This window comes from Malus sylvestris, chromosome 7 (assembly GCF_916048215.2).
Source record: "Malus sylvestris chromosome 7, drMalSylv7.2, whole genome shotgun sequence".
Taxonomy (NCBI): Eukaryota; Viridiplantae; Streptophyta; class Magnoliopsida; order Rosales; family Rosaceae; genus Malus; species Malus sylvestris.
In genome coordinates this window covers 18,181,168-18,207,921 of record NC_062266.1, presented here as the reverse complement: position 1 = coordinate 18,207,921, position 26,754 = coordinate 18,181,168, and the positions used below count along the sequence as shown (strand labels likewise).

General features: G+C 37.0%; 2 protein-coding genes and 1 long non-coding RNA gene across 4 annotated transcripts; 2 read left to right on the top strand and 1 right to left on the bottom strand.

Annotated features, from left to right (window-relative positions):
• The first annotated feature begins 231 nt into the window (after nt 1–231).
• LOC126630141 (leucine-rich repeat receptor-like protein kinase TDR) lies at nt 232–6,746 on the top strand. Its single transcript, XM_050300277.1, has 2 exons — nt 232–425; nt 6,242–6,746. Exons 1-2 carry the CDS (start codon nt 232–234, stop codon nt 6,744–6,746), a joined length of 699 nt encoding a protein of 232 aa, XP_050156234.1.
• A 2,112-nt stretch (nt 6,747–8,858) lies between these two features.
• LOC126630581 (uncharacterized) lies at nt 8,859–17,731 on the top strand. 2 transcript variants are annotated; one of them, XM_050300707.1, is made up of 14 exons: nt 8,860–9,665; nt 9,886–9,972; nt 10,172–10,281; nt 11,523–11,573; nt 11,763–11,934; nt 12,632–12,949; nt 13,056–13,259; nt 14,106–14,591; nt 14,720–14,929; nt 15,146–15,334; nt 16,220–16,383; nt 16,493–16,645; nt 16,747–16,825; nt 16,916–17,731. In XM_050300707.1, the coding sequence occupies exons 1-14, from the start codon at nt 9,228–9,230 to the stop codon at nt 17,357–17,359; spliced, it is 3,105 nt and encodes a 1,034-aa protein (XP_050156664.1). In that variant the 5' UTR covers nt 8,860–9,227; the 3' UTR covers nt 17,360–17,731. The 2 variants fall into 2 exon arrangements, with proteins under 2 accessions (XP_050156666.1, XP_050156664.1); XM_050300709.1 differs by lacking the exon at nt 9,886–9,972 and having other exon boundaries at nt 8,859–9,665.
• A 4,082-nt stretch (nt 17,732–21,813) lies between these two features.
• Nucleotides 21,814–25,636, bottom strand: LOC126629690 (uncharacterized). Its single transcript, XR_007625832.1, has 5 exons — nt 25,319–25,636; nt 23,428–23,489; nt 23,225–23,327; nt 22,872–22,938; nt 21,814–22,062 (listed from the first exon to the last, which is right to left on the bottom strand). It is a non-coding gene; the product is annotated as an uncharacterized LOC126629690 (long non-coding RNA).
• Nucleotides 25,637–26,754: the final 1,118 nt, after the last annotated feature.

Below are 26,754 nucleotides of genomic sequence, written 5' to 3'. Positions count from 1 at the left end.
ATGGATGTAGGCCATGGGCCGTTTTTGGGCAAGCCCAGTCGCAAGGGCTGGCTTGTTGTGGTCTTGGGCTGGAGCGCTAGCAAGCCCAGCATTCGCTAGCTTGGGTTGAGGCATTCCAAAGCCTATGCAAAGCTAGCTTTGTGGTTGGGCCGTGACATGGAGTAGCCATAGAAGCTGTTACAGGCGGGTCGGGGTAAGGGGCGAGCTCAACAAGCTTCAGGCATGCTGGTGATGGCCCTAGGGCTCAAGGACAAGCCCAACGAGCTTCGGGCTGTGCTGGAGTGGGCTAGGGCTGCAGGCCTGTTTCATAAACCCAAACCAGGCTTTCGCCCTGGTTGTCCAGTGCATGCAGCAAAGCTCAAAGGGCTGCTACAGAGGTCCATGACATCAAACGACGTCATCCCAAGGCGATGGCATGGCTGCAGGTTAACTAACACGGCTCAGTGCTAGCGGCGGTGTGGCTGCAAAAAAATCCCATATTTTTTTTTTCGAATTCTGGGGTAAAAAACTCTAATTACTTCTAAATTAATTTTGAAACTTTAACTCACAAATTCCACATAGCATAATTGCGTATTGCATAAACAAATATATATAAATTGACAAAATATATGAACACATATGCAATATATATAATTGAAAGGAAAATATAAATATACGAGGGGGTTCATGCATCATGGGCAAGGTATTAAATATCGGTAATATCGGAAATATTAGTAGTCCGAAAACACGGAAATATCGATGGAAATATCGATATCGATAAAAATTACATGGAAACCACGGAAATTGTAAGAAAAACTTGGAAATTTTTATTGAAACTTTGCAGGATATTTATTTAGTCAATTATCTATTAGTTTATCACAAAAAATTGGAAGGAAATGCATTGCATGATGGATTTAACATTATCAAGTTGATTATATAGCGAGCTGACAAACATTAATGAAAGAAGTCTAAACACACCATAATCATTTATATATAATGAATTAGTACAATATTTTACACTTTATACATTGCATGGTAAGATACATGAGTGACTTAGTACCACATAAAGTTCCTATGAGGTTCAAAATTTTCACTATTTTCATCATCTCTATGTGTAGAGTGGGTGTATTGTGAAGAGTAGTTATCAAATGATAAATCCCCAAAATAGTTTTGCATGTAATTGTTAACATGCCACCCATATGGATCCGAGATTGGTTAACGTTGTCCATAAGCAAAATCATTTGAAGATTGAGTCTCGAATTGTTTCCATGAGTCGTTCGATTCCATCCCAACAGGAATGGGATATGAAGGGTAAGGAAATTGTTGGTTATGAGTATTACCATAGTTACTACTTCCCACTCCAATAGAGTCTGAAGTTCTAGATAACGAGTCATTTTCTTGACTTGACAAAATCCTCTTGCCTCTTTCTCTACGAGTATAGTCCTTCCCTATGGCACCAATTCCTGGTCCTACCCGCCTACTGCCATGGTCATCATCCTGTGTTGCATGCGTGAAGTTTGCCTCACCAGTGAAAAGGCTCATAAATCCGGGAGGTGATCCAACATAGTTTCCATATCCACCACCACTACCTCCAGCTCCACTATATCTTTCATCATTCCCACCTCCGGTGGTAGGTGAGACTCCTGATCTTGTACTAGAGCTATCATTAGTATCAACACGATATTGTGGTTGTGTAGGATTGGAAGAAGGTGGAATTTCAGTGTTTCTTGGTCTTGGGCGCAAAAGTTCTTCCAAAGAGTCAGCGCTGCTAGATCCCACCTCCTCCTCTAATACTCTTTCTACATTTATCCCTTCATTACGTGCTTCTTCAGCAACTCTGGGAGCTGGGTTGCCTTCATCATCATCTAAATGAAGAGGTCTAATCCATTGATAAAGTTGGTTACCCTTTGTATCATCATCTTCACCAACAATATCAAACACATCTAGTGGGTCACCACGGTCGACATGATCTATTTCTGCTTCCTTATCTCGAATTTGAAGCTTCATGTTGTAGTAACAATAAACTAATTTTTCCAAGCTACTATGAGCCAACTTATTTCTTTCCTTTGTGTGTATGAGTGCAAATGTGCTCCAATTTCTTTCACAAGCGGATGAGGAAGTTGTTTGTGATAATACTTTGATTGCTAACTTTCTCACAGTTTGTGCATCGGTCCCATACATGATCCACCATTCAGCTACAATGAAAAACAATGTTGATAAGCCTAATAACTCCAACAAATTCTATTATAAACTTATAGTGAAATATGTTTATACTCACCAGGAGACATATTTGTTCGAGCAGCAACTGATGTTGGTTCTCCAAAAGTTCTTCTTGCATCTTTAAACCATGTTAGCTGAATTCAATAAACCGTGTTAGTTTAATCCAACAAAGTAATTATTATAATTTAAGTAATTGTGTACCTCATTTCCAAATTGGCCAATTGCTAGTGATGCAGGGTCTAATTTAGAGTATACATTATGTACAGCACGTATAAGGGTACCATCGTCTCCAACACCGGGTCTGTATTGGTATCGGGGATTCAAATAATATGTTGTTTAAAGAAACACATACTCTAATAAGAGAAATAATACTTATGCAACTAAAGAAATGAATTGCAAATTATGACATAATTTATACCTGCTGCATGCAAATCGTGGTATAATGTTTTATACCATCGGTCTTCAATTATCTTTATGATCCACCTTGCACCATGTTTTCTTTCCAATTCATCCTTCACTACACGCATCAACTCATATACTGCCCCTATAGTAGGATACACTTCTGTGTCAACGATCCGTAAAACTTTGTAAAAAGGTTCAAACACTTGGCACACATGTTCTGATTGAGTCCAAAAAGCATGATCAAGCACTATACTTTCCACCATATGACCTGCATTTGAGCGGCTCAAATTGTGGTTGGCCCAATCATCACTAGTGAATAGTTGCTTCAACCCTGCTTTCTTCTTAAGTAGGCTGTCTAATGCAATATAGTTGGTGGCGAATCGAGTGGTAGCTGGACGAATAATTTCTCCTTTGCAAAATTTATTTATCTTTGCCAACAACCAACCGTGATTGTAAATATAATTTGTGATCGTTCTAGCTCTTTTTACCACAGTAGCAACATTCTCTCTCTTCCCCATTGCCTCAAACATGAGATTAATACAATGTGCTGCACATGATGTCCAAAACACATTATGATGCTTCATTAACTTTTTTCCAGCTTTGACAAATGCAGAACCGTTGTCGGTCACGACTTGGACAACATTATGCTTTCCCACCTCCATGATTACATCCTTCAATAATTTGTAAATATACTTGTAGTTCTTTATATGGTCTGAAGCATCAACAAACTTCAAAAAAATTGTCTTTCCCTTGGAGTATATCATGAAATTTATGATAGACAATCTGGTCGGGCCAGTCCATCTGTCACACATGATTGTGCAACCATTAGTTTCCCACTTTGACCTCAACTTGTTAACATACTCGCCAATGTCTTTATACTCCATATCCAAATATTTGTTTCTTATCTCATAGGGAGTGGGAGGTTGTACTCCAACACCGCCATGTTGACATCCCACTACCATATTTTTGAAATGATGTGATGATGCCTTCGCAACAGGGACATTTTCATAGATAAAGAACTTGCTAATTAGACGCCATATTCCCTCCTTCACATTACCTCCAATGAAATAACTCCAAACACTCTTTTGACGTGCTTTGGATGACTTATATAAACTTGGGGCTATTGGTGGTGTTGGTTGTGATTCTCTAAGACTGCCTCCCCGTCTCATTTGTGCACCACCACTTGTCCCGGAACCTTGTGCTCTATTAGGAATTTTATGAAGGTGTTCTCTTTCCCATGTTGACTGTTTGGAGGCACGTAATGCTTGTTTCAAACTGCGTCGTTCTTCAGGTCCCATGTCATCATCACATTTGTCCTCATCGTCATCATCATCACTGTCAACCACTTGGCCAATGACTTCTCCTTGTGGCCCAGCTCGAATATTTTCCATTCCATGTGTTATCTTTTCCTTCTGCTGTTTTTTATTTTTTAATAATGTGCTGATGAATGCCTTCATTTCTAGGGGGACATTATCGCATCATTGGACATTTTTTGCTGGATCTAATCCACTAAGATGGTACTTAAGTCGTGTCACTCCGCCACTCTTCATTACGCGACCATAATATTTGCAAATTGTGCCATGTTTGTTTCCGTCTATTGGGTCTCCATGTTCCCAAGCTGGATCACTTTTAGTAGCTCCACTGGACATCTTAAACGTACATACATTTATTTTTCATGAAAATTAGAAAAATATTTTTTGGCCAAAAAATATAGTAGTGATGACGGTTATATAAGAGAACCTAAATAATAAAGTTATTCTACAGAAGAATTAAATACGAAGTAAAGAAAATGATTGTAAAAATTTAAGTAATTAAAAAAATAATATGGAATAATAAAACCTAATATTAATGAATAATAATCCAATTTGATAAAAAAAATAATCCTAATATAAAAAATAGTGATGAATAATAATCCAATTTGATAATAATCCAATTTAATGAATAGTCCAATTTGATAATAAGCCAATTTAATGAATAATAATCCAATTTGATAATAATCTAATTTAATGAATAATAATCCAATTTGATAATAAAAAAAACCTAATATTAATGAATAATAATCCAATTTGATAAAAAAATAATCCTAATATAAAACATAGTGATGAATAATAATCCAATTTGATAATAATCCAATTCAATAATAATCCAATTTAATGAATAGTCCAATTTGATAATAAGCCAATTTAATGAATAATCCAATTTAATGAATAATAATCCAATTTGATAATAATCTAATTTAATGAATAATAATCCAATTTGATAATAAAAAAAACCTAATATTAATGAATAATAATCCAATTTGATAAAAAAATAATCCTAATATAAAACATAGTGATGAATAATAATCCAATTTGATAATAATCCAATTTAATAATAATCCAATTTAATGAATAGTCCAATTTGATAATAAGCCAATTTAATGAATAATAATCCAATTTGATAATAATCTAATTTAATGAATAATAATCCAATTTGATAATAAAAAAAAACCTAATATTAATGAATAATAATCCAATTTGATAATAAAACCTAATATTAATAAAATAATAAATAACATTAAACATATTAAAATTATCCTAGGGAATAATTATACAACATTACTTAATTACTTAAAAAAATTAACATGTAATTGTTAACATTACTTAATTACTTACAAAAATTAACATGCAAGTATTAATTACTTACAAAAATTAACATACGAGTCCACACAAATTTATTTGTTGTTGTATAAATTACAATAATATAAATATAAGTTTGTAAACTTACCTTACATATGAAACCCTTTGTGTTCAAGCTTTGGAATGGATCTGGAATGGCTTTGAAAATGGTAAGGGAAATAAAATAATAAATAACATTAAACATATTAAAATTATCCTAGGGAATAATTATACAACATTACTTAATTACTGAAAAAAATTAACATGTAATTGTTAACATTACTTAATTACTTACAAAAATTAACATGCAAGTATTAATTACTTAAAAAAATTAACATACGAGTCCATACAAATTTATTTGTTGTTGTATAAATTACAGTAATATAAATATAAGTTTGTAAACTTACCTTAAATATGGAACCTTTTGTGTTCAAGCTTTGGAATGGATCTGGAATGGCTTTGAAAATGGTAAGGGAAAAAGAAGAAACGAAAATGCTCTGAATGCCTCTGATACTCCACCTCTGATAAGGTGAAAGAATATAAGTATATAACAGACAGTGGCACATGGTTTTGCATGTGAAAGAATATCACAGACTCACAGTGGCACACGGTTTCATTATTAAAGCACTATTATTTGTTGTCCATGGTTTGAAATTGTAAAAAGTGATTGTAAAATCAGTCAAGTGAGTCAGATGAGATGACCCAACCACACACACACAGACAATCCATCACACACGCACACAGACCTCACACACATACGTCTCTCTCTCTCGAATCTCGATCATTCTCTCTTCTTCTCTGAGCTCTCTTCTCCCCCTTCTCCATTCTCCCACACACACAGATCTCCCACTCTCTCGATCCTTCTCCCACACACACGCACAAAGACCCAAGGTCTCTCGATCCTTCTCCCACACACACGCACAGAGACCCACATCGCCTTTTGCTCCTCAGTCCGACAATCTCGAATCCCTCTTCCTTTTCAGAAACCAGCTTTCTGGGTCAATTCCGCCTGAGCTCAGCAACATCGGAGCTCTCCAAAGCTTGGATCTTTCTGACAATCTGATTTCTGGGTGGATCCCAAAAACCTTCTCGGAGCTGAAAAACCTTAGACTCCTCAGTCTTTTCTACAACGAGATGAGCGGCGAAGTTCCCGACGGAATTGCAGAGCTTCCGTCTTTGGAGACGCTGCTTTTGTGGAACAATTTATTCTCCGGCAACCTTCCCCGGAGCTTGGGGAGGAACTCGAAGCTTGGATGGGTGGACGTCTCCACAAACAACTTCAACGGCAGCGTTCCGCCGGATATCTGTGCGAATGGTCAGCTCCTTAAGCTGATGCTGTTTTCGAACAATTTCTCCGGCGATCTCTCCACTTCTCTGTCAAACTGTTCGTCTCTGGTTCGTCTTCGACTTGAAGATAACAAGTTTTCAGGTGAGATTCCATTGAAATTTAGCACTCTTACATGCGTGAAATTTGAACCTTATATGTGAAATTTAAGTTCGAAATCGTGTTTTTGCAAGGTTTTTGGGACAAAATCGGCTCGGGAATAGGCACACCATCTCCGGCGAGGCCGTGGGTGGTCGACGAACTTTCCGATTGCACAGTTCAAAAAATATTGCGATATTATCGATATTATCGATAATATCGCGATATTTTGACGAAAACCATTTGGATACCTATTTAAATATCTATTGCGCGAAAAACCGATAATATCGACGATATTTCACCGATATTATCGGCATTTTCTTCCATGATCATGGAGAATGTTTTCATGCTTTAAGGTCGTTTCAAATATCTTAATTTATTTTAAAAGAACCTGATTGGTAGAAAACAACTGAGCCTTTGAATTTGTAAAAGATCATTCTCGGAAAGCCATAATTGCATCTCCAATGCATTGTATCATGTTCAACACAAAAATATTAAATTGAATCAATAACATGTAGATCAATTCAATAAAATAATAAATTAATCATAAAATGAATGATTAAAACGTAATACTCCCTTGATTGAATAACAAACTCTCTTTAGCGCAGCGTCAAGAGCGGGCTGATAACGTGTTGTAGGCATAATTTACTGAACAATCATAGAGGCCAAAGAGAGGGGGTGGGCACATAGAGAGAAGAGAGAGATTTTGTTAGATTAGATGTTAAGCTAGCCACTGACGAGGTTCGAATCCTTTTATTAAATTGATTCAGTGAATTTATACATCCCTCGACAAGGACAATAGTTGTGTCATGTACTAATGAAATATCTTTATATTAAATTAGATTTTGACCTGAATTTATAGATCACTTGGCAAGGACAAAAATCATGTGATGTACTAATTAATCTTTTATATTGAATTTGATACGTTAATATATAGATCACTCGGCAAGGACAATAATCGTGTGGTGTACTAATTAATCCTTTATATTAAATTGATTCGTAAATTTATAAATCACTCTGCAAGGATAATAATCGTGTTGTGGACTAATTAAATCTCTTTATATTAAATTAGATTTTGGCCAAAATTTATAGTACTAAAATGCTATCTTTTATATTAAATTGTAATCATATATTTTAAATTAACTCGTGAATTAATAGAATCTTGTAAATATGCATTACAAACTAGCCTCTCAATACGGCATTGCTAAACTAGTTCTTAGTACTACGGTCTAATGGTATTTCTCTTCACTGATAAGTGAGAGGTTTTAGATTTGATTTTCACCAAAAACGAAGTTGAACACATTATTATGGCAAACTCATTGTAAAGCTTAGCCTACTCTCTTACCTTCTTAGTATAGATATTATCATTTGTTAAAAAAAATATGCAGTATAAAAAATACTATCATTTATATTAAATTTGACTCATAATTATAAATCACTCGGCAAGAACAATAATCTTGTCGTGTACAAATTAAATCTCTTTTTATTAAATCATATTTTGAATCAAATTTGCGATACTAAAATGCTATCTTTGATATAAAATTGGAATCATATATTTTAAAAATATATTTAATCAATTTGGAACCATTTAGAAAATAAGTAAATAAAATACTTAGACCATCTCCAACCCTGGGCTAAAAGCCAAATTACCCCCCAAATACTCTCCAACCCATGCTAAAATTTTAGGCTAAATACCAAATGCTATTTCTGGGCCAAATACCCCCCAGCTTTCCCCCCGGGCTAAATGCGAAATGTTTATCGGAATTTAAATTTTTTTAGATTAAAATGTTCATAAAATTAATTTACAATAATCTACATATTTATTTATTTTTTTAAATTGATTTAAGAAAAAAATTTAGGCTAATTTCATTCTTTAATAATTCCGGGCTAAAATTTTAGGGTAGAAGGGTTGGAGCAGAAAAGATGTTTCTGGACTAAAAGCTAAATTTTCTAGGCTAAAAAATTTGACTTTTAGCCCAAGGGTTGGAGATGGTCTTAGGACACATCTTAGAAAACTTAGGGATATTTTGTAATTTTCGACATATGAAAAAAGAAAAATAAAAAAGGAACGTACAGACAGAGAATCACCTAAATCATATTTTGGCCCGAATTTATAGTTCACGCGGCGGCAAGGACAGCAATCCTTTTCTTAGATCACAAAAAAAAAAATAAAAAAAAAATAAAAAAAATTCTCTTTTCAAAGTCACGTAAATATCAAACACGAATTTCTCACCTTCACTACTTCTTCAGCCTACGCAAAAATCTCTGACCTCTCTTTGTACTTACTTCACAAGATTCCTTTGATCAACAACGCTTTTCTGAAATCCCGATAGACATCGATACCTATCTGTAAACGACTGATAAAACTTTCTGGGTTTTTCGATTTCCAGAAAAAAAGCTCTGTGGGTTCTTTAATTGGCATAAAAAGCTTTGGTGGGTTTTCGATTTTTGACCTGGTTAAAGAAATAAGCTCTGATTTTTTATGTGATCGTGTAAAGATTGAAGCTTTTTCAGTGTGAATCCATGGGAACGAGAAGCTAGCTGAAATGGGTTCGTTGGAAAGTGGGGTCCCATTGAAGAGGGACCCACTTCTGCGGTCTTCATCGAACGGCAGAAGCCCATTTTTGCTGAGACCCAGATCGAAGTTTTCAAGGTTTCTGCTCCTGAAGAGGCTGGATTACTTCCAATGGATTTGCACTGTGGCTGTGTTTCTGTTCTTTGTGGTGCTGTTCCAAATGTACTTGCCTGGTTCGGTGGTTGAAGACGAAAAGTCAGGGGATTTGATGAAGAATGTGGGATTGAGGTCGGAGAATTTGAGGTTCTTGAAGGAGTTGGGGTTGTTGGATTTTGGGGAAGACATTAGATTTGAGCCTTCAAAGCTTCTGGAGAAATTTCAGAAGGAAGCTAGAGAGGCTAGTCTCTCTCCTGCTTTCAACTGGACACGGCAGCAACGTTTTGGGTACAGAAAACCTCAGCTTGCACTCGTAAGTATTCGATTTTTTCGACAACTTTCAATGATTTCCAGATGTTGTGTTTCGTTTTGGATCAGTGTTTTGAGTTTGGCTTCTTGTACTTGGAATGTATTGCATGCTGGGATGTGTTGACATATTGGATTTCATATGACGTTGTGCTTGCTTACTCTGTTTCTTTACTGATTTGTTTTCGTTTGTTGGCCTTCTGCTTTCGTTCTTTTATTACCTGAAGGTTTTTGCCGATCTGTCGGTTGATTCACAACAGTTACTGATGGTGACTGTTGCAGCTGCATTGCGGGAGATTGGATACACACTTTCGGTAATTTGACATGGATGCTTTTTGAAAGATTTAACTCCGAATTTAGTTTGTCACCAGGGACATGCATGTCTCATGGATTACGAGTAGTCTTTGCACTATAAGTATCTACAATAAATTCTGTGTTTATTGAAGATTATATGGCAGTTTAATGCTTTTGTATGTGATGGTTTTTTGTGTCATGTTGTTTATACTGCCGCAGGTTTATTCAATTGAAGATGGTCCTGTGCATGACATTTGGAGAGCTCTAGGAGTTCCGGTCACCATTATCCAAACCAGTGACCAGCCAGAGCTTAATGTAGACTGGCTAAAGTATGTCTTCATGCTTAATGTAGACTGACATATTGTGGACTTATTACAATTTCGTTTCAATGCAACAATGTAGAATATCTTCTCACTTCAACTAGCACTTATGTTTTGTTTGTTTGACCTCATTTGGAGCATTAGAGAAATATGAGCATGAGTTCTTTACATGAGCCTTTCATGTTCGTATAATACTCATATTTTTTTTTTCTTATCGTTTGTATGCTACATCCTTAATCCTATTTACTTCTGAAGCTGAGTTAGTATTAGTATTTATATGCTACATTGGGACCAAAGCCCATGCTCAGAGCATCTCCAGCGGTGCTAGCTAAATGAAGCTTTTTAGCTACTTTAGCAGAAAATGTAGCCAAACTAAGAAAAAATGAAGTCCAACAGGCTAGCTATCTTGGCAGAAAATTTAGTTTTTTGAACAGTTGCTCGCTAGATGTCGCGAGGAGGAGAGAGAAATTCAAGGCTAGCTAAACTTATTTTAAATTTTTAATGTTGTTTCATTGTACGCTCGCACACCAGCTGTTTTCTGCACAACGACGAGAAGTGTATGAAACTCAAGGAGACTACACGAATATTCAGTCGTCTGACGGCATGGACGGTGGAGGACGATGGTTTTGGTACAATCAGATCTGGAAATGGATTTGGTAGCCGTAAGATTTGGAAATTAAGAAAGATAGATACAAAAGGATGATTAATGTTTGGATATAGATCCTTTTGAAGTGAAATCAATTGAAAGTGGGAGAAGGGAAAGGAAATGAGAGAGGGAGGAGAAGTTGAGGATGGACCAGAGAGAGTTTGACCAAAGAAGATGGTTCGCTGCTTCTAGACTTCTACCGGGTCTTCCATATCTGGATATTTGTCTATTAAAATGATTTTTAATTTTTATGAAATAACACTTAAATATTCAACGCTAAAATACTATTGGACTTGACGGACTAGCTAAATTAGCGTTGGAGTGAATGACTAGCTAAAATAGGGGAAAAAAAGAAGCTAGCACCATTGGAGATGCTCTCACACCAGGATTCTATTTTGTTTGAATGAATTACTAGTTTCCCGTTGTGAGGATATGTAACATCAGTTTAATTTCCTGGGAAATTATGTTACTTTGTGACTGGATGTTACATCCACTTTGGTTGATTTTGTTTACTTATTGTTTAATAAGCCAACGTTACTGGCCATGGTTCAGTTAATGGGATCTAGTGATGGTTGAATCTGATCAAAACATATGTATCTTGCAGTTATAACGGCATACTTGTGAACTCTCTTGAAGCAAAGGGCATCTTTTCTTGGTAAGATATATCATTTAGTTACTTTAAAATTTATGATTGACTTCCTAATTATCAACGTCACTTGAACATGTTACTTTCTTTTGAGACTGCCATTTGCTTTTGTGTGTACTTAAATGTAGTTGTTGCTTTGGTGTTCTTCCCTTCAGAAACTTCTCTATCAAACAACGTGAATGATTTTACTTGTCACAGTTTTTTGCAGGAGCCTTTCAAGTCTTTACCTATAATATGGACTATACATGAACAAGCACTTGCTGCTCGATCAAGAAAGTACTCTTCAAATAGGCAGACTGAACTTTTAAATGATTGGAAAAGACTCTTCAACCGATCTACAGTTGTTGTCTTCCCAAATCATTTTCTGCTGGTAAGATTTATCTGACCAGTGTGATTTTATAACACTTGTTATATTGTTGATTATCATTCTATCACAAGATCATACACATGAAAAGGTTGTGTCTAGACTCCTCCATGGTTCTTCTATCACGATATCATACGCATTAAATGAGTGATTTACTGTGTTCATTTGGTCTCCTTCATGGTCCTCTATGGTCCTCTGTTTGGTAGTTGCTTGCCATTATATTGCCATAGTTTGGACTTGAACTGCCAAGGCCATAGCTCTTCAAATTACTGTAGGGGAGAAGGAAAAGGAGGAATCACATTCCGCACCCTCAAGGTTTTGAGATATTACAAATCATCTACCAAAGACTGCTGTTAACAGACTTGTACTAAAAAGGGGTGGAGTGTAATCCTCCTATACTTGGGATATGTCTTATCATTTTGCATAATATCAAGGGAAGTGAAGAATTTACTAAAATAAGTGAAGCTGGACTCCATATAACATTCACTATATTGAGGTCAGATGTCTTATCAGTAAGGGAATCGGTACCATTAAACAAGCACTGAACGTTGAGTGGTAACCATCATCCAATAAAACCAATCATTTAAAAATAGTAGATGTGATAGTGTTAGACAATTATGACTCTGACTTGAAACCCATGCTATCATTGGTTTTAAAATTGTCCTAATTTCCAGAAGTTTGATTGGTTTCTTTACTCACACAGATGATTTACTCGGTATTTGATGCTGGAAACTTTTTTGTTATTCCGGGTTCTCCTGCTGAAGCATGCAAGGAAGATTCTTTATTGGCTTCAGACAAAAATAATCTGCGTACCAAGATGGGTTTTGAGTCTGAAGACGTTGTAGTTACAATTGTGGGAAGCCAATTTTTGTATAGGGGCTTGTGGCTGGAGCATTCCATTGTTCTACAAGCTGTATTACCGCTTCTGGAGGATTCCTCATGGGTTAACAATTCTTATTCTCATCTCAAAATCATTGTTTTGAGTGGAGACTCAACAAGTAACTATAGTTCGGTTGTTGAGGTGTGTAACTGAACTCTGCTTCAAATTGTGTGGGGATGGATTTATTTCTTTATAGTAAGCTTGACGATATGTTATGTATGCTTCTTATTGGTTGATGCGGTCTTAGGCCATTGCCCACAATTTGAAGTACCCGAGTGGCATTGTGAAGCATGTAGCTGTTGATATGGATGCAGACAGCGTTCTAAATATATCTGATGTTGTGATATATGGATCCTTCCTTGAAGAGCAATCATTTCCAGACATTTTAATCAAAGCCATGTGCCTTGAGAAACCAATAGTTGCCCCAGATCTCTCCATGATCAGGAAATATGTATGTTTCTTAATACTTTTTTTCTTGACTCTACAGACTCGTAGGTCTTGGAAAATGATCAAAGTTCATATCTTCATGAAAAAATTATAATGGAAGACTTGGTGCAAAACCGAGCGCAGTGGCATTTTAGGATTCATACTGCCGACCCCACTTAGTGGGATAAGGCTTGGCTGTTGTTGTTTTATTCATAACCTTGAGTTTAAGTTCAACTGAAACTTAAATCAGGAACAAGTGCTTGGGATGGTGTTCAACACAGATCCTTTTCACTGTTAATATTTCTATGCTCATCATACATTAATCTGTATTTATCTTTTTTCCACTCAACTAGGTCAACATCCTCTTGATTTTTTTCTTTTTCTTGGACACATTGTCCCCTTCGACATGGTGCTCTTAAAGTCTCAGAAATTTGTCCCCTATCTGGCATACAAAACTAAACAAGGGCAAAAGTCCCGTTATATCGTTAAAGTCTCTCCTTTGAGTGAGCATTCTTTCAACCAATGGACTCGGACCTTGAGGAAAGGTCTTGTTAGATTGTATGTAGTTTTAATATTAGAATCCACTATTTCATATATCTTAGTGTTAAGTGGCTAAGCTTATCTGGAACTGTAGAATTAGGGCATGTAGAACATTAGAATCCACTATGTCGTATATTTTAGTGTTAAGTGGCTAAGCTTATCTGGAACTGTAGAATTAGGGCATGTAGAATCTAATGACGGATTTACTGAAATGTGGGGCATAAAACGTGTTGCCATATAATGATTCCTTCTTGTTGAATTTTGGATTGTTAATTGTTGCAAAATTTTGTTTTGGAAGAGGACTATTAACTGTATTGGCATTAACAATCAGGTTGATGATAGAGTGAATGGCTACCTTTTCCCAAAGGAAAATATCAGGGTCCTTTCGCAAATCCTGGTGCAAGTTATTTCAAAAGGAAAGTTATCACCTCTAGCTCGCAACATTGCCTCAATAGGGAGAGGTACTGGCAAAAACTTGATGGTGTCTGAAACTGTCGAAGGATATGCTTTGCTTCTTGAAAATGTTCTCATTCTCCCATCAGAAGTTGCACCACCCAGGGCTGTTGCAAAAATCCCTCCCAAATTGAAAGAAAAATGGCAATGGCACTTAATTGAAGCAGTATCAAATTCAACATATTCAGATAGAAATTTGAGAAGTCATGCATTTTTGGATGATTTTGAGGAGGATTATAACCGTACTCGAGAGGAGAGGTTGAATGGCACCACTGCAATCAATTATTCATTTATATATAGTGTATGGGAGGAAGAAAAATACATTCAGATGGATAGTACCAAGAGAAGAAGAGAGGAAGAAATGGTGAGGGCCGTTGTGTGCAGTAAATTATTTATTTTCCCTTATGTATTGAACCAATTCATGGGCCTCCTTTATTTTTCTATTGGAGCTTTGTCCAGTTATATATACCCACAATTTAAAATTTTGTGCAGTTAAAGGATAGAAGTGATCAATCCCATGGAACATGGGAGGAAGTGTATCGAAATGCCAAAAGGACTGATCGCTCCAGGAATGATTTGCATGAAAGGGATGAAGGGGAGCTTGAAAGGACAGGCCAACCGTTGTGTATATATGAACCTTACGCTGGGGAGGGAACCTGGCCCTTCTTACACATTACATCTCTTTATCGTGGACTTGGGCTGGTAAGTTCTCCAATTTGTTGTGTCTTCTTGTATTCATTTTATAGACTTAGTTGAACATTATATGCATGCATCCGTGCAATTGTTCTGCCCGAAACACATTGATTTGAAAAACTACACAATTTGTGTTGCCACTTTTTTTTCAGTTTTTTCGCTGTCAATTTATTAGGGATTCTTGTAGCTTTTCCTCTGACTGTTGCATAAACTAAATTCTTGTAGTCCACTAAAGGTCGAAGACCTAGGGCTGATGATGTTGATGCACCTTCTCGTCTTCCACTTCTTAATAACCCTTATTATCGAGATGTACTTGGTGAATATGGAGCATTCTTTGCCATTGCAAACCAAATTGACCGTATACATAAGAATGCATGGATAGGGTTTCAGTCATGGAGAATAACAGCAAGGAAGGTATTGGATTTCTCTCTCTCTCTCTCTCTCTCTCTCTCTCTCTCTCTCTCTCTCTCTCTCATGTTTATGTATTCATTATGCCTCACATTTGTACAAATGATTTCAACAAACTTCCGAGTACCTGAAAAAACCCATATCTGCATCTTTGTCTTAACCTGTTGATCTTGTTGGAAGTTGCATAGTGGAGCATATCAGTTTATATTCGTGGCATGTAGGAAGGCCTCATTGGGCCTGTCAACAAACCTTGGAACCAGTAAAAGCTCTAGCTTTCATATTCCTTTTCGTTTTTGCCTTTTCAGGGTAGAAGAGGTATCACATAATAACAGTATCTTAGCCATCTAGCAAGATTTATCTTAGCCATCTAGCAAGATTTGAAACATGTTTTCTTAAAGATAGTGCCATTCACACACCTATTTTTACTTCCCACACACCCTTGTTAGTTTTTGTCTATTGATCTTCTTCAATTCCTTCGATCCGACGGCCGAAAATTGAGAGGAGTGTGTGAGAGGTAAAAATGGCTTTCTTAATCTCATTCTGTTTTTAAAGGAATAAAAGTGTTGCAACAATGCATACTTCATCTTGTCATGCAAATGCTAAATGTTGTTACTTTCCCTTACAAATGTTGCATGAGTCTTGTCACTTTAAAATAAAATCCACAAAGAAAGAAAGTGACGACAAAGAAGTTGTATGATAAACGTTCTCGATCTTCTGATAACTCAAATTAAGCAGCATGTGCCTAGGTATTCCATTTTTGGGGTATTCTTGGAGATCTGTCTCTAAATGAAAAATGACTAAACAAAGCAATGAATTCCTTTCATCTTTCTGCGTTTTCTTTGTTTATATAGGATCCTTTGTATCTAACATAGGGAATGGGATTTGGGACAGGTTTCTTTATCTGGAATAGCTGAAAATGCATTGTTAGAAGCTATTCAAACACGAAGGCATGGAGACGCACTCTACTTTTGGGCGCGCATGGATAATGATCCACGAAATCCTCTGAAACAAGATTTTTGGTCATTCTGTGATAGTATAAATGCTGGAAATTGCAAGTAAGACTGGTGATGCTTTAGTTGATTCTTGTCAGAACCTTCCCTTTCTCTCTCTCAAATGTACGTTAGAGGATCTTTTGACCTCATTTTTTCCACATGGTAAATGAAGGTTTGCTTTTTCGGAGGCTCTTAAAAGGATGTATGGCGTAAAGTACGATTTGGAATTTATACCACGCATGCCAGTGGATGGGGACACATGGTCTGTTATGCATAGCTGGGCTTTGCCAACGAAGTCCTTCCTAGAGTTTGTAATGTTTTCTAGGTAAGAAATATTGCACTTTGTGTATGTACATAAATGCTCTACCATACAATCTACTGTGAAAGCTATTCTTTAAATTTTAACATGAACTGTTGGGTGTGCAGAATGTTTGTGGATGCAATGGATGCACAAATGTATGATGAACACCATTCAAGTGGCCGCTGTTACTTGAGTTTGTCAAAAGTAATTTGCTTCCGCTTTTATCATTTTTCTTCGACTGATAAAATTTTTGCCTGGGGTTATTGTATTCACGTGTGCATCTGCAAATTGTAGGACAAACGTTGCTATTCACGGCTTCTTGAGTTACTCATAAATGTTTGGGCGTACCACAGTGCGAGGCGGATGGTATATGTGCACCATGAGACTGGTGTGATGCAGGAACAGCATAGGTTTAAGAGCAGGAAGGGTCATATGTGCATCAAATGGTTCTCATACTCCACCCTAAAGAGCATGGACGAAGACTTGGCTGAGGAATCAGATCTTGAGCACCCCACAAGGCGATGGTTGTGGCCATTAACAGGCGAGGTCTTCTGGCAAGGTATGTATGAAAAAGAGAGACATTTACGGCATAAGCAGAAAGCAAAGAGGAAGCAGAAAAGTAAGGAAAAAATAGAAAGAATAAAAAGGCGGACTCACCAGAAAGCAATAGGGAAGTATGTAAAGCCCCCACCAGAAGCCACAGATAGTTCGAACATAACAATGGTTGCGAGGATTTAATAGTCGAATTTGATTTTTACGGATTAGGAAGTTTGGAAGTAGTTGATCAATTTGATTATTCTTTTTGTCCTTTCCCTCTAATTTTAATTTTTGTGAGAAAGGGTGTGCACATAGTTGTAATCTGTATGTTGTGAGGTTTTGTATGTAGAAAAAAGTTGCACCCTTTCTGCTGGTCATTACTCGTTAGTGTCGACGAGTGGCAGTACATGTATAATAGTTTGTACTCGCACTTCTTACCCTAATCCCGTTGTTTTCGTTCCTGGTACATTTTTAACAAGAACAGTAAATACGATTATTGTGAAGTTGAATTTTTTATTATTTCTGATGCAAATTTCAGTTCTGGTGAATGTTAACTCAAATTTTCGACACCAAGACATTTCGAGCACATGTTTTGTTATGTTCTTGTTTTACCCCCCAATGTCTTACTTATGTTTCACTCTTCATTTGTAATTTTGTGCGCTTGCGATTATTTCTTTGTTTCAAGACAGCAAAAGCAACAAGCTGATAACAAAAGCAACGAGTACATAAAATGACAAAACTAAACCACCAAGGGGGGTACAGTGATTGGAGACGAATTATGGGCCTGTATTTCACATGGCATGTCCTGGTTTGATTTTTGGCATTGATGAATCACACGATGGTGGCCAGGGGTGGCTGAAATGCCTCGGTCTCGAAAGGGGGCTGCTGTGGCAAAGTCACTAACTGGTCCCCTTTTAAGAAAAAAAAATTACAAAAACTAAAATGGACAAAAGTCACTCAATAGAACCTAGGGTCATTTTGGAATTGCTGTGTTTTAAAAAAAAAAAAAAATTGCTTCAGCTATGCTTGAAGAATAATCAACTGTAAAATAAAACAGATGAGCGTTTGGTAAATTGTAGTTTTAAAGTGATGTGAGTAAAAAAAGCAGTGTAAAAGCGTTTGGTAAATTTTAATGTAGAAGTAATATAATTGTATACAATGACAAAATGGACATAGTAGTAGAAGTGGGGAGACAACAGTAGTGGCAGAGACAATGGTGGTAATGGTGGTAGTGGTTGCGATGGTGGTGATGATAACAGTAATGGTGGAGGTATGGTGGTGGTGTTAATGGTGGGATGTGGTGGTTGGGTTGTAGAGGTAACAATGGTGCTAGGGGCGTTGGTAATGTTGGTAGTGGTAGTTGTGGTTGTGGTGTAAAGGTAACAATGGTGCTAGGGGCGGTGGTAATGCCGGTGGTGGCAGTTGTGGTTATGGTGGCGGTTGTGGTTATAGTGGAGGTATGTTTGTGGTGCTAATAGTAGGATGTGGTGGTTAGGGCGTAGAGGTAACATTGGTGCTAGGGGCAGTGGTAGTGCTGGTGGTGGCGATTGTGGTTGTGGTGGCAGTGGTGGTGGTTATGGTGGTGGTGGCGGTAGTGGCAATGATGATGGTGACAATGGCGGTAGTGGCGGTTATGGTTGTGGCAGCAGTGGTGGCGGTTGCGGTTATGATTGTGGTGTTGGCAACAATAGTGGTGGTAATGGCGTTGATAGTGTAATGTTAGTGTTTGTAGTAGTAGGTCGTAACGGTTACTTATTCTCTAAGGAATAAAATGTGTGTGGAAGGAAAATAATATCATTTTTAAAATATTAATGAAGGTATTACAACAATTGAAATATGTATTACAGGCTCAACTCTGCTTTTTATTAAAGCAGCTTTTAAAAGCAACCTACAGGCTGCTTTTAAAAGTTGATGTCTAGAGGTTATTGTTTTAAAATAAGCAACATATTTTACTTTTACCAAACACTTTTTTACTGCTTAACTTTAAAGTGAAGCAGTTTTTTGTGAAAAACAAAAAAACAAAACCAAACGGGGCCTTACTCATATCACCAAAAATTGAGCGCTCACAAAATTCAAAACAACCCAACCGTATGCTTGTGATTTAATTGTTGATGTTGTCATGAAAATAACACGAGATGTAACTATTTAACTTATAATTAATTGATCTTTAAATGAAGGGTGGTGCTTTTTTTACTTTTTTTAGCTTCTCACAACCCTCCTTTATTTGTAGCCACCAAATTCGATAAATCCAATTGGATGTAAACAAGGCTGTGTAAAAAATTAAAATAGGTGTATGTTTGTGTGTATTATTTTCCTAATATAAAAATGCTCCATTTTTGAATAGTTGCCACAATGTCCATATTGTTCCATGCCTAACGGATCTTTTAACCCCATTGCGCCTTTAAAGTAAGAAAATAAAAGCATGTCCGGACACAAGATTGAATGGCATTGGCAATTGCTTCCCCAAGTTGAGTAGTATCGGGGAAACTAGACTTAGCTAAAGTACGTGGCTCTCTACGAGGTGGCATGGTTTTGACAGAAGACACCAAAATAATTAGAATACTCACAAAATATGCAGGATTGCCAAACCTAGGCTCTGATACCAAACTGACACACCCCGACCCAAATCGAGGCGTGTTGGTCGTCACTTGAGGGTGACATAACCATGTGCGTGATGCGTAAAATAAGTTAACACACAAATTAAACCCTCTTTTTGACAATTGTAGTATAGATGTAAGTAGGGTATCGTTCTAGGCCGGGGATTAGGAGGGATTGCTAATCTATTAAATTAACTTAAAAATATTAAATAAGACTCAAGGACACAAAACTAGGCTAAAAACTCTAATAACTCGAAACACACTTAAAATGACTCAAAATAATGAAAACAATTAAATTAAACACTAGGAACTGAAATGGACGGAAATTAAATTAAAAGACTAACAATAAAGAAAACTAAATAAATAATATAATTTAATAATGGATGGGTGTTTGGTTTTGATGAAAAGTAAATTAAACTTAATTAAATTACAGAATTGACAAAAACATAAAATTAAGGTAAAATGATAAATGACGGATTAGCTAGAGGGTTTTTCTCCACACATGACACATATGCAACCTAAATTGATTTTCAATTGTTCTTTCAATAAGTTGTGAATTTCAACACTTCAGATTAACCGTGAATAGCACTTTTTTAATCTTCAAGTTTTCCTTAAGTTATTGAATTGGACGGGAAAACGCATACAACAATTCAAAACATTCTTCAAAAGTCCCCTACGTGAAAAGCACAATAGAGATACAATCAAAGATCATTAAACTTTGTGAAAACTATAAGCATTGACGAGGCATTCGTAACTATGAAAAGCATGATACTCTTGCCAAGAATTTACTTAACGTGATTGTGACTAGCAACCTTTACTACTTGTGAAAAATAAGTTCATAACGATTAGGTGAAATTCACTTATATTCTAGCATCAAATTCATGCATGTAAATTAAGCGTGCACTCTCAACCAACATACACAAATCAATTTTTATACGAACGGATAAGTAAATTGAAATCACAACTTATGAAATCACAACCGAAGGTAATCAATTCATATTACAAATATATTCATGGCTTTGAATTAACCTCTAGCCAAAATAAATTTAATTACACATTATTAAAACAAAAATAAAATAGAAGTTTGAAAAGATTAAACCGAAAGAAGGTGATCTGTTGCTTTCGTGCCCACGCTGCCAAGGGTAGCTTTCTGTGCCGTTGGTTTCTCGTTCCTGCGCCTGCCGTTCTCTCCCCTCGCGCTGATTTCTTCTCGCTGACCCCGTGCTGCCCAAGGCAGCCTCCTTATTTCTCTCTTTCCTGCGTCTCTGCGAGCTGCCCAAAGGGCAGCCCCTTTCTCCCGCTCCCAGACCCCTCTTTCACTCGTTCGTCTCACCTCCTTTATTCTCGCACCGTCCTCACCTATCTCTTGGATCCGTCTTTGCTAACTTTTCCGCTGTTCCTTCCTTTCTTTTTTTTTTATATTTTTCTCTTTCTTTTCAGCTGCCCCAGCAGCTTTATTTTATTTTTTTTATTCTTTTTTCCAAGTCCCCTAGCTGCAAAGCAGCTATTCCTTTCTTCTTTTTCGCATTCTCCCGCTCCTTCCACTTTGCCAGCTGCCCAAAGACAGCATCTCTCTTCTTCTTTTTATTATTCTTTTTGTTTCTGACCTGTCTCTCACCAGCTGCCAAAGCAGCTCCCCTTTTTCACGTTTCTGCGTTTTTGCTCCTTCAATTTTATTCTTTCTTTCTGGCAGCCTTGCTGCCTTTTCTCTTGGCTTTCTTTCTTCTCCTACAAACACAATAAATCAAAAGTATCATAAATACTTAAAGCTTCCAACTAAATTAGACAAGAAAAAAAATATAAAAGGATGAAATATATAGTTTAAATATTGGTTTACAATGGATTAGCAATATTGTAATTTAAATTTGCTTTTGACGAATTTATTACATAAAATTTCACTTGTTCTATTTTTATTTTCTTTGCATAACAAATCCTATAAACACAAAAATAACGTAAATAGCTCAAAAATGTAAGGAACTAACTAAGAAAAGACGAGTGAATTCGAAGTAAAAATATATATAAATATGATCTGATCAGTGCGTGGTGCGAAAGTGATAGTGATATGAAAGTGAGAGTAAACAAAAACCAAACTAACTAATTTACATTATACTAATATATATATATATAAGTGCGAGAGAAGATATTTAAGTATAGTTACACTTATTCAGAGTGTAGGTAACCTAAGTGCAGTCCAGCAGGTCAAGTACTAATTATACAATACCAGAGAGATGATCCTACATTATTTATAGTCTGTTAGAATCGCCGTGGACTCCTTGTAAGCCACCAACAAACACGCCTACCTAGAACCTGGGGAGGGCACAAAATAGAAAGTGTGAGCGGGTAAAAACAAAGCTTTTCAAAACCATTTCTCTTTCTAAAAGTATAACACCTCGTTGTAAAACCAGTATAATTTCCCAGAAACTAGCATACGTACATATACAGAAACCATACTCGAAAATAGTGAAATCCAGATATATGTTGTGTCAAATATCCCAGCATAATAATTAAGTAAATCAGGTGAAATAAATCAATGTAAAGTGATATGTCAACCGAATCCACCTAGTGTGGCCTGTACGGCTGAACCTATAGCTCATCAAGTATGCTTGCACAGGAGTCAGAACCACCTAGTGTGGTATGTACGACAGGGTTGGGTGTAATAAATATGCTCAAGTGCTACGATCACGTGAAGGTTGTGCGATAAATCGAGGGCCACCTATGAGTCGGAACCACCTATTGTGGTCTGTACGACAGGGCTGTGCACCAAACTTGGATCCAAGGTGAGCGTGCGGTGCAGAAGGTGAACATCACGTGAAGGACTGTGCCCTAGCCACGGGCGGGAGCACTAACACCAGGATGCAGGTTTATGAGCTCTAAATGCCTCTATGTATAACCATCATAATGCAACTCACAATCATCAATACATATACTCATCTGGAACTTACATGAGCGTCTGCAGCATCAAATACTAACATACATAACTACTAATGCATATTCTAAAATATAAAACATTTGACATGGCATCTAAAACGCAAAATCATTTAAATCAATTTTCATGGGGAAAACGTAAGGCATATATATATATATATATATATATTGAAAACCAAAAGCCCACTCACTGATATGTGGCAAGGTCATAACCCTCGTATCTTGCCTGACTACGCTCATCCTCCGGAAACATCTCACCTATATGTGAAACAATTATTTTAACGTTAATTTTAAGTACATAACCAAAACTATATAATAACTTCTCATACGTTGCTCAATTGGGGTGTTTAAATATTCCATTGTGGCTTACTCAACACCACGAACATCTTCATATTTTTAGAAAATTTTGCCGATGTCTCACGAGCCAGCCAAGGCACGGCCACACGCGCCAACTACGCGTAGGCACGTGCCTGGCACACGGACGAAATCTTTAACGCCGTTAAAGAATATTTTGTTAAATAATAGAATATTCCATTAAATATACCTGACGTCGTTAGGTTTATTCCGTCAAAATTGATGGAATATTCGCCTTCTTCTCTTATGGTTCGTCGGATTCGGTCACCTGCCGCCGTCTGTGTCACCGGAAACTGGAAAATCTTTAAACTTTAATATCTCCTTCATTTTTCAACCGAATTTCATGAAACTTATACCAAAATGAAGCTCTGAACGAGTAGAACATATTCTTACCACTTTGAACAACTAAAACCGACGGAAAATAGTCGGAAAATTCCTTGTAATTTCGGCTAAACCTGAAAATCCACGTGTAAGATTATCCTGACGTCCAAACTACTTCAAAATTACTCCAACATGCCTGAGAAGCTAGAAAAATACCTTCTTAAGTCTCAAAACTAGCTAAAACCTTCGCGATCACGTCAGAGAAAATTGCACTCCTTGCCGAAACTCCGGTATCTCAAGTTCTACCAGTCCTATCCTTAAACCAAGGGTACGACTCGACTTGTGAGGTTGAGGGAAGCATAATAATGCTAACCTTACACTCGATTTGTGAAGTTTTGAAAGGATTTGGGAGCTGTGAGCTCAGGTTGTATGGACAGAGAGAGTTCGAGAAAGTGAGAGAGAACGAAGAAGGAGCACGTGTGTATGTGTGTGTCTGGATTGGGCAATTTTTAAATTGCCTCAAATCCTATTGGGTTGCAAGTCTAGGCTCATGCAATTTGGGTCCAAAAACAATCCTCAAATTTTAATTGGACCCAAGAAAATAGGAAGTGAAGTAACTAGTTCATTTCCACGCTTTCGGGGATAAGATATATTTTAATTCGAGACGGGTCGTCACAATGCAACATCTCAAAGACAACCAACGAAGCACAATATTATCCTCTAGCCACATTGGTCAACGAATCTGATAATGGTAATAACAATCATATCCAACAACATTCCACAATCACTCCAATTAATCAATTCCAAGAAGTAAAGATGCACGATATTAACATTTAATTATGTTAATCAATCAATAAGATCACATATCAATTCACAAAATTTAATAAAGGAATTCTACATAATTCCCTACCTGGATTCCAAGTAATAACATGATAATTCTAATTTATAAACACAACGTCTACTATGAGCAATTCCTATTCACTCGAATCTAGGGTCGGACTAACCTTATGGAAATGAGCAAAAGTAGGAATTCTGAACCACTCAACATAATCCAACTAAAATATGATCACCTATCGAAATGTACCAAGTACAACTAATCCTCATCACCCCTAGGATGCATATGGTCCCCCATTGCGGATATACTAAGCAAAACAATAGGCATAATCTAATCGTGCATACAGTGTTCACCCATCGCGGATATACCAAACATGACCATCCATATACCACTGTTGCATGGTGCAGTTAGACCAACACACAACCTCTTTACCCTATCTCAACCCCTACGACTTACAACGTAATCACCTGCACTATTAATTTCTCATGACCACTAACTAACATGTCACACAAGTATACAAGTTCTACAAAATACTTCTAATAGGATTCTAGGCTTACATTGTCATAATAGTTACCATACATGTCATTCATATTATCAAGAAGAAAAATACACATCTATATCACAATAAGGCATCCCATACACATAAACTGAGGTATGTATTACCTGGGATAGCTCACTAACCAATATAGGCTCACTAAGCCCTACTTAGTCTATAGTAATACTAATTTTAGTATTCAAGAACGATTAAGAACATTTTGATCAAAATCAAACCTAGTAGATCAATCAGGAAGATCCGCCCACCGGGTTTCCAATCCATAAGTTCCTAAGGTCCTCAAATATTACGTATATTAAAGTTTGGTATCGATCTAACGGTTGGATCGTCGATTGTTAGAATGATTAAGTGGCGGCCTCTACAAAAATATGTCCAAATGATAGGATTTCGTCAATTAGATGTCACATATGGATTTGGGGTATCAAATTTAGCCTAGAAAGACAAAGTTGGGCCACTGGCCACATGCTGCTGCATGTGGCGGTTTCTTACGAACGGAAACCCAATTTTCTGACTAATTTCAAAAATTACCAAATTTTACAGAAATGTTGAGTAATCTAGGGGAATAATTGTCATACCTAGGCTGAAGTCCAATTCGACCGGGAAACACCTGAAAACCACATCGATCCGTCAGGAACCCTAAAAATGGGTGCTCTCGATTCATCGCCAAAACGAACTCCGACACCTCATCCAATGCTTGGGCCTTGCTCCTAGGGTTAAGGGGAATCTATTGGTGGTGGTGATCAACGGTAATCGTTGTCGAAATCACCAAAAAAAGGGAAAACTCACCGGACAAACCGGAACTTTGTGGCTTCGATTTGTAAAATTGGGTTAAGAATTTAGAAATCTAACACCACAGAGATGTTGGGCTCGTCGAGAGCTTTCCATAAACACTGAAACCACCTCGAACGGAGGACATGAAATAGGGTTGGGTGGAGAAACCGGGTTGGCTAGTTCTCTCCTCATCTTTTCCCTCATTTCCCCTTATTTCTTCCTTTTTGATTGGTCACTCTCCCTCCTTTTCTCTCCCGCAACTCTCTCTCTTTTCCCCTCTCTCCTACTACTATCTAGCAGCATCTAATTTTTTTTAACAACTAAAACGTCTCTAATTTCTTCGTTTCAACTCCGATTTGGGAATAGTTTTCGCCTACGCTCTCGTAGGATCAAGCTCTATCCAATTATACTTAGTGTGACCTCATAAAGTCCAGGGATTTTTAATGATTACTGACCAAAATTAAAACTTCGTAATTAGTTTAATTAAAATCCAAAATTTAATAAAATTTAATATAAATTCCAGAAAATAATATAAAATCTTGTTAATACAAATACATAGTTTACAATATTGAAATCCAGGAACGGGATTTCACATTCTTCCCCCCTTATAAAATTTCATCCTCGAAACTTTCAGTATCAATTCATTATCCACCAATCCAACAATTCTGTTTGTACCATACTTAGGGTCTCCGTATTTAGATCTCGTATAAATACTCGGGGGACTCAAATGTAATTATGTAATAAATGAAGGGGCAAATATGTAATAAGTGAGGAGCCCTTATTCTATAAAAGGACCCCTCACTCTCCTCATTAAGGGAGGCCAATTCTTAGGCCATGGGAAGAGCTCTCTCACCCTCAAAAGCTCCATCTCCCTCACAATCCTCTCAGAGAAATACAATATCAGTGTGGACGTAGCCCAAACATTGGGGGTGAACCACAATACATCTTGTGTTATTTACTTTCTTGCAGATTCACGGTCGGATTTACGTTGTTCCAAGACCCCTCTGGTTTTATGCATCAACATTTGGCGCCGTCTGTGGGAATCGACACGAAAAGCTATGTCGGTTCTCTTTCATTTTTTTCATCTCACCACCGTGAATCTGCACAACCCAAGAACCCAGAACCTCCCTCATTGGGCTTTTCCAGAAAACCTTCGCGGACCTCAAACTTTCCGTCCTCTCTCTCTCACTCTGCTATCCTCTTACAAGAAAGTCACAAAAAAAAACCAAAACTCTCTCTG